The 11989-nt window shown below is 37.2% G+C and overlaps 1 protein-coding gene across 3 annotated transcripts in view; it reads right to left on the bottom strand.

Moving 5' to 3' along the window:
- The window catches only part of gpc5c (glypican 5c), a 180258-nt gene that overhangs the window by 126842 nt on the left and 41427 nt on the right, over positions 1-11989 (bottom strand). For all 3 annotated transcript variants that reach the window (XM_048163431.1, XM_048163430.1, XM_048163428.1), the window contains exon 3: positions 10135-10853. In XM_048163431.1, the coding sequence (XP_048019388.1) occupies positions 10135-10853 (719 nt within the window). The remainder of the gene's footprint in view (positions 1-10134; positions 10854-11989) is intronic.

Raw genomic sequence — 11989 nt, 5'->3', positions numbered from 1 at the left:
TTATATTTACAGGCCTGCAAGACTTAAAGGGGTCCTTGATTATGATTTCACTATTTTAACTTTAGTTAGTGTGTAATGTTGCTGTTTGAGCATAAACAACATCTGCAAAGTTACGATGCTCAAAGTTCAATGCAAAGGGAGATATTTCCTTTTACAGAAATCGCTTTTTAAGAACTACAACAAATGGCTTGTAGGGACTACAGTGAGCTTCTTCCTGGGTTGGTGACATCACAGACCCTACATACATAAACCCCCAGGAACACGTAACAAAGGGGGTGAGGCCATGTTGGGCTGCATTAGAGAAGAGGAAGAGTTGCTGTAGTAGAGTGTTGTTGCCATGTCGTCATTTTACGCTGGACTGCTTCACAAACGAGGGTCAATTCAATGCTGGATTTGCACAACAGATTAACATGACGGCACATGCTAGTCGATGAGTTGAATCAACTCCACAGCAACTACATAAATTTATCCACTAACCATTCAGAAATGTCCAGTTGCATTCTAAAAGTTGTAACTTCTTCCTGAGTCTCTCCAATGTCCGACTCCGTTTTGAACAATGTAAAGCTGAACACCGTTATTGACAATCCTCATTTTGGCTGCGTGAGATTCTCCAGCTTTGTTGTTGTTCAGCAACCAAAGCACGAGCTGTTAAAGCATCTTACATCTTGTGAATAGAGGCATAATTGGTCCCCTTTAAACCTTCACTTTTCAAAAATTTAAAGGTGCCCTAGATTCAAAAATTGAATTTACCTTGGCATAGTTGAATAACGAGTGTTCAGTACACGGAAAAGACATACAGTGAGTCTCAAACCCCATTGTTTCCTCCTTCTTATATAAATCTCTTTTGTTTAAACGACCTCCGAAGAACAGGCGAATCTCAACATAACACCGACTGTTACGTAACAGTCGGGGTGTACGCCCCAATATTTGCATAATGCCAGCCCATGTTCCCAACATTATGAAAAGGATTACACAAGGGTAGCCAGTTAACGTCTGGAGCTGCACACAGCCGAATCATCAGACTAGGTAAGCAAGAACAACAGCGAAAAATGGCAGATGGAGCAATAATAACTGACATATTCCATGATAGCATGATATTTTTACTGATATTTGTAAATTGTCTTTCTAAATGTTTCGTTAGCATGTTGCTAATGTACTGTTAAATGAGGTTAAAGTTACCATCGTTTCTTACTGTATTCACGAAGACAAGAGCCGTCGCTATTTTCATTTTTTAAACACTTGCAGTCTGTATAATGCATAAACACAACTTCATTCTTTATAAATCTCCCCAACAGTGTAGCATTAGCCGTTAGCCACGGAGGACAGCCTCCAATTCACTCAGAATAAAACTTTAACATCCAAATAAATACTTTACTCACATAATTCGAAGCATGCATACAGCATGCATGACGAACATCTTGTAAAGATCAATTTGAGGGTTATATTAGCTGTGTGAACTTTGTAAATGCGCTGTAATATAGCCGACAGCTCGTGTGGCACGGGGAGCACGCGATTTAAGGGGGCGGCGCCGAGTGTAAATCAGTGCATTGTTAATGATGCCCCAAAATAGGCAGTTAAAAAAATTAATTTAAAAAAATCTATGGGGTATTTTGAGCTGAAACTTCACAGACACATTCAGGGGACACCTTAGACTTATGTTACATCTTGTGGAAAAGCATTCTTGGGCACCTTTAATGAGCGAAAACAACTATAAGAAGGCATTCATAGATTGATTTCCCTTTCCTAATTTGAAAACAGCGTTCAAGCAGTATGTTGTGCCAAGTTTGTCAGTTCCTTTCTATTTAAATGAGGAAAGACAGACGTTTTTGCCAAGACTGCATTTCAATATTATGCAGAAACAGCAATGACATGAAAAAAATTACCATATTACACCCAAAAAGCTGGTACAATTAATGGTTTTAGCAGAAAATAAATAAATAAATAAAATTGCTAAATATATATTTTTTATATCCTTACCTATTTTGTGCAACATTCATTTATTAGGCTTTTTTAGACAAGAAAAAAAAAGTTATTAAAATAAAACTATATTTAAAAAAAAAAAAAAAAAAAAAAAAAAGTAGGAGAAAGATCCTCACCTCAACAAATCCAACCTGAAATGGTTAAAATAAGCAAATAAGTTCACCAGCAACACCTAAAAAGCTTTTCTATAATAATCTGGTCTAATTAATACTTTCTGCAGTAATTTTTTTTCATGCATCATCTGGATTTTATTCTACACTAATTTCAGTCACCAGCCCAGATCATTAAATACTAACCCAAAACACCCTCAGGCACATCCAAACATTTTATGTTTTGCATGTGAAGACTGCTGAAAGTTCTAACTGGAAGCTGTAAAAGGAATTTACAACCAACAAAAGAACAAACACAAACACATTGTCTGTCACAATGAACGTTTCAAAGCTGTGCATGGTAGTATTCATTTCCTATATGTTTTCTATCTCTCTCTCTTCACTCTGTCTCAGCCAAGTTTGTGGTCTGGACACATATGCTCCACCTCAAAGAGCTTCCCAGATTTAAATCATCCTCTCTCTCTCTCTCTCTCTCTCTCTCTCTCTCGCACTTCTCTTTACTAACACAGGGGTGCTGAGGATCTGACCCCCCCACACTGGCTGACTCAGCGACTGTTATGCTCACTTTCCTCGTCTCGTCCCTCTCCTCTACTATCCTCTCAGATCTCCTTTTCTCTGCTCCATATTTCACTCTAAACTGTAAATATTCTGTTTACGAGCATATTTGAGTTTCTCTGCAGTTTTTCATAATCACTCACACATGATTTGCAATCTGGTTTCCCAGCAAGCGGATGTCGCCAACCTCTAATGTTACTGCCTCTCAAAACATCAATGTAAACAACATTTTGAAAGATGATGCACTGGGAAACCAAATCAGACAGAACTCTGTTGTTTAGGTATCAAAAAAATGTTCATGAGCATAAAACGGAAAAAAAGGAAATTCTTCTAAAGGTCATAACATCTTCATCCTGTTACATTACAATCTAAGTCAATATCTGAAGGATAGTGTTATGGTACTGTACTGGTTAAATCTGAATCAATCCAATGTCAGCGGGAGTTACCAAACATACTTACATTTACCAGTATCATGACTCAGCAACTTTCAAAATAGAGTAGCTTTCTAGAAATAAGTTATAATAATTTTCTTGGGGTGAAGTGAAGTGTGAAGTGAAGTAAAGTGAAGTGAAAAATTAAAGTTGAAATCCTCATGACAATACAGTGATTACTGATATAATTTTCTATTACATTCCATATGAATAAAAATAAATCAAATGTATATACACACTTATGCAATTTTTGCATGAATTTAAAATAGCTATGTCTGATATAGTCATTTTAAGCTTTAGTTCCTGTGAAATATGGATCACTTTCTCTCCTGGCTGTTGAAGTTCACAGAACTGGTCTAATGCCACATATTAACAAAGAGTGCATTTATATAAAATGTCATGTGACCTATATGGTTGTCAGTGAAGAGTTGCATAAATCAGGATCAGAGCTGACCAGATTCATCTTTCCTTCCAATTCCAGAACCACCACCTTTCCAGACCCATTTAGCTATTCCAATATTAAACTCTTCTGGCCCAAACTCAAACACAACTGAATGTTTAAATTCAAAGCTTCTTAAAATATCTCCTCCCATATTTATAATCCAAACATTTCTAGACAGATTCTCATTTCCTCCTAATTACTCATATCAAATGGACCCTAAGTCCATAAAGTCCTAGTGCATCAATGCACATAATAATTTCCTGTGTTCATAAATTTGTGTTCACAGGAATGATTATATGGTACCAAGAGACGAATACTGCACACTCAGCAAGGGTAATGACCGAAAAGCAACAAGAATAAGAGAAAAAACATAAGTGGGGGGCTTTCTCTTTCACTACAGTCATTCTCTGCATCAGAACGGAAAATAGCTCTGCCGAGGGCTACAAACTTGGTGAGGTAATTGATTCCTCACTTTTCACTCATCGGAAAGATGAATTTGTGGAGGGATAGTGTGATAAGGCACTTTCCAAGAACAGAGTACAAAATGGGGCCTGAAACACTTTCAGTATTTTAGGCCCTGTATAAAGTAGTATATAGTACTTATAGGGGTCAAAATAAATATTATAATGATTATATGCATTCTGTTATTTTGTGAGGTTTGCAAATTTTTTACAAAATTCAAAATTTAAGCTTAAAACTCTGATAAAAATAATAAAATAAAAATAATAAAATAAAATAAAAATAAAATGGAAATAAAAATATCCTTTTCTGTTAGGTTCATACTACAATGAAAAAAAGTGAAAAGAAATAAAGCAATTAGGTTAATTAGAGAGAGAGAGAGAGAGAGAGAGAGAGAGAGAGAGAGATGCAGGACTCTTTTACTGACCCCTCTCTCATCGCTGTCTGTGTTCTGGGCTTTGGAAATCTTTTCTAATCCCAGGGGCCTTGTTTCCATTATCTAAAAAGCACAAGCTACTATTAAAATTCCTGTGTAAGACTGTAATTAGAGCCCTCGGTTAAACCTCGGAGGAAATAAGGTAGAGCAGCACATTAACTGCTCGGGACGGCGGATAATGAGTTATTACATTTTTCTCGTTTTTGTCTGATATGCACTCATAGTTGTCAGCAGCCACTTTTAGACACAGCACATATGGGTCACGGAAAGACTGTCTGCTTCCACGCTATAGCAACACTGAGACATCACAACACCTCAGGTGAACTCTGACCTCACGACTACAATTCCTTTCCATCTCCAGTTGGGAAATAACATTGCGGTGTAAATCCTGTCGTTCCGTTCAGCAGTAGAATTATTAATGGACCTTAAACCTGTTGAAATATACAACAATCACTATGAAAACCCTCCAAATGTGGAGAAAATTACTGGAAGAGGGAAGAGAACGAATTTAAAGATGAGTTAAAAAGACAATATGACTGGGAACAAGGGATGAGAGAAAGTGAGGAGTAGAGACAAAATATAATGAGCTTTCCAGATCTTAAACTTTTCCCATTTATAGCAAGGAATGTATGTATAAATAAATAAATAAATATATTACATATTGCAGAATCTGCAAAATGATACTTATTTGAACTAAATAGGAGAGATAATACAAAATGCATGTTATTTTTTTATTTAGTACTGTCCTGAATAAGATATTTTACATAAAAGATGCTTACATATATTCCACAAGACAAAATAAATAAATAAATAAAAAATAGCTGAATTTATAAAAATGACCCCATTCAAAAGTTTACATATCCTTGATTTGTAATACTGTGTGGCGTTACTTGGATGGTCCATAACTGTTTGTTTAGTGATGGTTGTTTATGAGTCCCTTGTTTCTCCTGAGCAGTTAAACTGCCCAACGTTCTTCAGAAAAATCCTCCAGGTCCCACAAATTCTTTGGTTTTCCAGCATCATAAGCATATTTGAACCCTTTCCAGCAGTGACTGTATGATTTTAAGATTCATCTTTTCATACTGAGGACAGCTGTAGGAGTCATACACAATTATTACAAAAGGTTCAATCATTCACTGATGCTCCAGAAGGAAACACGATGCATTAAGAACCAGGGGGTGAAAACTTTTGAACAGTGTACATTTTTCTTATTTTGTTTAAATATGATATATATATATATATATATATATATATATATATATATATATATATATATATATATATATATATATATATATATATATATATATATATTATATTATATTATATTATATTATATTATATTATATATATTAATTAAAATTTAAAATAAAATTATTTCTTGGTTCATATAAACAAAAATATATATTTTTCAATTTTGCTCACCAAGACTGCATTTATTTTTTTATTTTTTTAATCAAGAATACAGTAAAAACAGTAATATTATTAAATATCACTACAAAAATTTAAAATAGCTGTTTTTTTAATTGAATATATTTTAAAATGTAATTTATTCCTGTGATGGCCATGCTGAAATTTCAGCAGCAAATTACTTTACAGTCACATGATCCTTCAGAAATTATTTTTATTTATTATTTTGTTATTATTATTAGTAGTAGTAGCATTATAAAATTATTATTTTTGGTTTGTTTTTTTAAGAGCCGATGCTTTCCTATAGGTGAGATGCATCTTGCGGCTTCAGAATTGACAGCTGAATCCACTGCGGGGTGAACAAAGATTTAGTGGCAAGTAAACAAGATATCCTTGATCACACCTACTGTATATGTTACTCTTTGGGTCTTAAGGTTATATTCGATTTCAGACTTACCCTCCTCTAAGTGTCACGTAAAAACTGCATATTGAGTGGTCGGACACTTCACCTGTCAGTCATACGGCCCCTTACTGTCTAAGTAGGCAGATCTTGGCCAGAATAAATATGCAAGACCTCTTACACCCGAAAAAGGGAAGAAAAGAAACAACAGAGGAAAGTTGAGTCTCTAATTGTATAACCAGCACTGACAGTCCAGAATTTAAAAAGACAATGAAAGGAATGTGCATTGCATGCAAGACACACACACATACACGTCATTACCCAAGTCCAGCTGGTATCACAGCCCTGCATCACCTAAACCTAATGGTACATGTGTATGACACTTGATCGTCAGGGATTTAAAACCACACACACAAAGACCACAGAGATGTAAAAAGACCCCAGTCCTCTTTTAAAAACTTCTCAATTTACTCTCACTCTCCTCGTCCCAGTCATACAGTGCTGGTCAATAGAACTCTTTCAGACATGCATGAGGGCAGCCAGCGCTGTCAGCACCTACAGTGTCTCGACAGACCTCTAAAACCTGATCCCAGAAAACACACACACATACACTACACACGCAGCATGCCCTCTCAGGCAGCACACATGATCGGACAGCATGCCAACCACAATCCGTTTGGGAAAGTATCCCAGTGAAAATCAAACCATTGCTATAATTCCTCTAATAACATCTCGGCTTCACACACACACATTTGCAGAGAGCAGAGAAATCTACAGTTTATGATCTTTGGAAGGAGAATACAAAAATTAAAGAGGCGGAAAAATGTTGTGCATTATTTTAACAGAACCAAATACAGCTTATTCAGGAGATAAAAACACTAGGAGATAATACAAGCAGAGGATTGTGGGTAATAGAGTCTGTTATCAGGATGGTAGTCCTGTGGGGTTTCACTATTTTCTCTCAAATTCATTGCTTAGTGTAAAGAAAACAGTGGAGATTTACACACAGCAGCAGAGGAAAACAGAAATGGCCTGCCAGAAACAATCTCCAAGCTTTTTCCATAGTTTAATGCAGGATTCTATCCACCACAGAATTTGGAATCCCAAAAGAAATTTTACTAGCTGAAAGAATCCATTCAGTGCCTGATTAGAAAGACTACAAAATCCCTTTATGATGTACATTACCACTCAAAAGTTTAGGGTCAGAAAGAATTTTTTAAAAATATACATTATCAAATTGAACAAAAGTGACAGTAAAGATATTTAACAAAAGAATAATTTCTGAAGGATCATGTGACACTTAAGACTGGAGTAATGATGCTGAAAATTCAGCTTTGCATCACAGAAATAAATTAGAAAACAATTATTTTAAATTGTAATAATATTTTCACAATATTACTGTTTTTACTTAATCAATCAATGCATTTTAAATTATAAGTCAATTTCATATTAAATTAAACCTTCAAATTAAAAAAATTGCAAGCTAATCAGTAAGCCTGCTACATGAGATTAGAATAATACCAACTAATTAGCCTACTAGCATATCCCTCACCATTTACTAGCCTATACGTTTTTTAGCAACCACTGCTGCGGAAGGATAACCGGAAATGCAGTTATCTACAGTAGAAGATGACAATTGGGAACTGTATGCCACAATGCAATGCACTCAACTTGACCTTTTAGTATGACAAATGAACATGAAGTTATGTCAGCTGTGATTTTGAAACATCTCTTTCTAGACATATTGTAAAAACACTGCAAAAAGTGTCACTGTTTATTTCCAGATTTCTATGCCACTGCAATAAAACATGCAATGCACTAACAATGTACCGTACTACTGTTTATATCATTGCATATTTCATACAGTTGCAAGTTTTGGAAAATAAATAGCAGGCAACATACATGCTGCACAAAGTTAGTATTCCATTTCAAACATAGCCAAAGCCATCATCACAATTCGGTTAAGCAATCACATTCTGCCCTTAAAGCAAATCAATCTTTAACATCTTCAAAATAAACACACTGGCAGAGAGTATAATGCCAGTATTCTAATGGAGTGTCACATTTAAAAGCATTTCAAAATAAAGTGACCTGGGTTCACTTTGGCCAGGTCTTTCCAATCCCATGAAGTGGCTTTGAAGTGTGAGTAAATGTTAGTTTGACTTAGCGTGTGATAAATGGACTTAGAGTTTAAAGCTAAGAGCATGTGTGTATGTCAGTGATAAATGTACAAACAAAATTCTGCCAAAAGTTCCCGTTTCCAAACCCTCATTCAGACACTACACGATAACAGCAGACTAAGAGACACGTTGTTCGGACACACGGCACCAGAAGAATCTCACAGAAGTAGTGAACTTGCCTGACCTTTCTGGATTTCCATAAGCTTTCAGATTTTCTGCAAATATTCTTGCTAAGATGAACTGCAACAGCCTTACAAGCAAGTGTTGGGGGTAACGCATTACAAGTAACACGAGTTATGTAATCAGATGACTTTTTTCAAGTAATGATTTGTTTACAACTAAATATCTGAATCACTATAATCTTAATAAAGCCTGAACCTCCATCATCAGGTGTATTTTTTAAACTCCATTGTTGATGCGAATGGCAAACCACTCTTACTGCACGCACCGCAAAAGAATTTTAAAAATGGTGGTTGAAATAAAATGTTGCGTGGAGTTAACTAATCAAAATGCTGTGTGAACTCAACCAATCAGCATGTTCAGCACCCAAGTCCCACCCAAGTTCCTGAACTTTGAAAAAGTATAACTTAAGCAATGTTTCCACTGAAATTACCTAGAACAATTTGTCCAAGGAACTTTTTTTTCCCCTAGAACTGTAGCTGTCTGCGTTTCTGTCGTGGTCTGAAGTACCGTGAAGATTAAGTCCGGTGAAGTAGGACTGCGCACAACTTTCCAGTTCCCGCTGGATTTCGTCCTCCTGAATTTTGAAAAAGTACTACCTCGTGAGCAGGGACTTTCTGAGGGGAACATTTTTACCCCGAATTTCATTTAGTCCCTAGTCCCTACAGTTGAAACACACCGAACACCACCCCAAAGTCCCCAGTCCCTGGGAAAAGTTCCTGCGGTGGAAACGTGGCTTAACTTGCATAAAACAGATTCAGTATTCCTCAAAATGAATAAAAAGTGAAATGCAAACTCAGAATATTATGCAAACCTGCAATAATTAAATATGTTAAAGGTAGGGTGGGCAGTTTCAGAGAGGCTAGAGATAACAAGATAGTTTTGAAAGCATAAGATCCCACCCTCCCTTCAGAGCATCTCCAAAGCCACGCCTCCTCCAAAACACAAGAACGTGCACAGCCAGAGCGAAGTCTGCAAAGTACACGAGACACGCCGTTAAATTACTTCACGTCTCAAAGCACATAACATATGATGTTTTATTAACAATGTTCAGGACAACACCTGACATTTGATTAACAACACCAGAGGAGCACGTTCAGATAATGACTCACTAATAGTAGGTGTATATACAGCCGAATTACCTCTGTTCCACAACAGTTTTTCCAGCATCCCTCCACCACCCCAACTCCTCTCTCTCAATTATTACTATCCCAGCCAGGGATGGGGGAGTACTCTGTGTTCGGGCTAAATTCCGGGCTCAGAGCCCTCCTTCCTTGGACGGCATGCCAAATAAGCATATTCTTTGTGCTTTCTGATTATATGTAAGTGCGAACTTGTGAATACAATAATAATGAACAAATAATGAATGAATAATGAAGTGCACTGCTCTTAAGGAAAAGTAGGTTCGCTAGACGGAAAGCGGCACAATAATCGCTTTTCCTTGATCTTGTTTTCATAATCTTTGGAAGCCAAAATCAAAATCAAAATGAAAATACCATTCTCACAGCCCTTTTACAGCATACAAGTTTAAATATGCACACTGATACCCACCGTGGCAGTTAGCCTTGGCCCGTGGAGTTGAGCATAGAGAATGGCCTCCTCAACTTGACCTCTGATCCCCAGCAAAGCGAGCTCCAGGTTGTGCGCTCCAGCGACCATGTGTGTGAGATCCTGCAGCACGGTGACATACTGTCTCCATGGGTTATGTAGCTCTGAGAGGCTGGCCAAGCACCCACGCATGACGTTGAGGCAGTAGCCGCTGCATGCCCGGATCAGGGTGAGCCCACGGCAATGAGAGCAGTAATGCATGCGCACCAGTGCACGCGTGCACTCTTTTGATAACTCCGCCGAGTCCGTAATGTTCATCACCTCTGACCCTACACCGAGCGCCAAGCTGAGCACCCGCCCTGCCCGCAATGCATCCGCAAGTGACTTTGCCATCGCTTTTGGGTGTGGCCCAAAGGGGTTAACGTCCTGCCTCGTCATGCGGAGACAGTCGCCGAGCTGGTTGCCGTCAGAAGTGTCTCCGCCGACGCTCCCGGCCATGCCGGGATTGACAATATGAGTGTGGACCAACGGGAACAGACTGTCGAAGAAACAGTGTACGGCGGTTTCGACAGAGACGTTGCCGGTGCCTTGGAGGAAGCGAGATAGGTCAGTAAAGAGGCAGACGATGTGAGGGGAGATGGACGACATGAGGGAAGAGTATGCGGTCTCGAACAGAGAGGTCAGGTGATTCTGAGAGAATGATATTAGAGACTGGAACGTATCTGAAAGAGAAAAAAAGAGAGAAGTTAAGATTTAAATTAGTGTAAACAGACTAAAAGACAAAAATCTTAAAATAAGAACATGCCCACACACACATAGTCTCAATAAAAAAAATAAAAAAAAAACACAAGAAACATCTGAAGAGAGAACATTTGTTATTCATCTAACAGCTTTAAAGGTGAAGTGTGCCATTTCTAACCATTGGTTAGACAAATGAATAGATCTGCCTCAATGTCATTCTATTGGTTGAGCATTTACAGAACTGTTGGTTTAAGCAGGGATTCTCAAATGTGGCCCTCAAGGTCCATTTTTCCTACAGAGTTTAGCTCCAAACCTAATCAAACACACCTAACCCAGCTAACCAAGGTCTAGAAAGTTATAGGAAGGTAAGTTTGATCAAGGTTGGAGCTAAACTCTGGAGGAAAGTGGACCTCGAGAGCCAGAGTTCAGAACCTATCATTTTCTCCTCCATTTTGTCAAGTGCTGGGCTCAACTTTAATCAATCTATAGAAAAAGTGACAATAGCCATCTGAATAAATGTCCTTCAGTCTCATAATCATGCTATAGTCATGAGATCATTTGGGCATCATGTGCATAATAGTTACTTAAATGTTAGACACACTAAAAAAAAAAATCAAACTTGAATTTTTAACATGAGCATATATTGACGTTTTGCACTGTTTATATGGATTTTGCACACACACACACACACACACACACACACACACACACACACACACACACACACTTGATAGTCAGTATGGCAGGAAAACAGTCAAAAAAGTAAAAAAAAAAATTATATAAATAAATAAATAAAAATTAAATTTAAAAATGATGATAAAATGTCAAAACTAAAGCTCCAAACTTTATTAGAAAAACAAATTAGGTCTTCACTGTCCAAAAACATAAATACTTTTTGTCCAGCACCATTACCCAAGTTTGGTTTGGATGTGCACACCTATTTGATATTTTTTTCCTTAAAACATGAGTCAGAGTATGGAAATGAACAAGACTGATTTGTTCACTTAAAAGTTCACTTTGTTAAAAAAACAAATCAACCAACAAACCATTAGATTGGTCTCGTCCTTTTAAAGGAATATTTCATTAAAATTCTGTCATCACTTTCTCACCTTTGTGT

The sequence above is a fragment of the Megalobrama amblycephala genome, linkage group LG17 (assembly GCF_018812025.1).
Source record: "Megalobrama amblycephala isolate DHTTF-2021 linkage group LG17, ASM1881202v1, whole genome shotgun sequence".
In the NCBI taxonomy this organism is placed as follows: domain Eukaryota; kingdom Metazoa; phylum Chordata; class Actinopteri; order Cypriniformes; family Xenocyprididae; genus Megalobrama; species Megalobrama amblycephala.
This window is presented reverse-complemented; position numbering and strand designations above follow the sequence as displayed.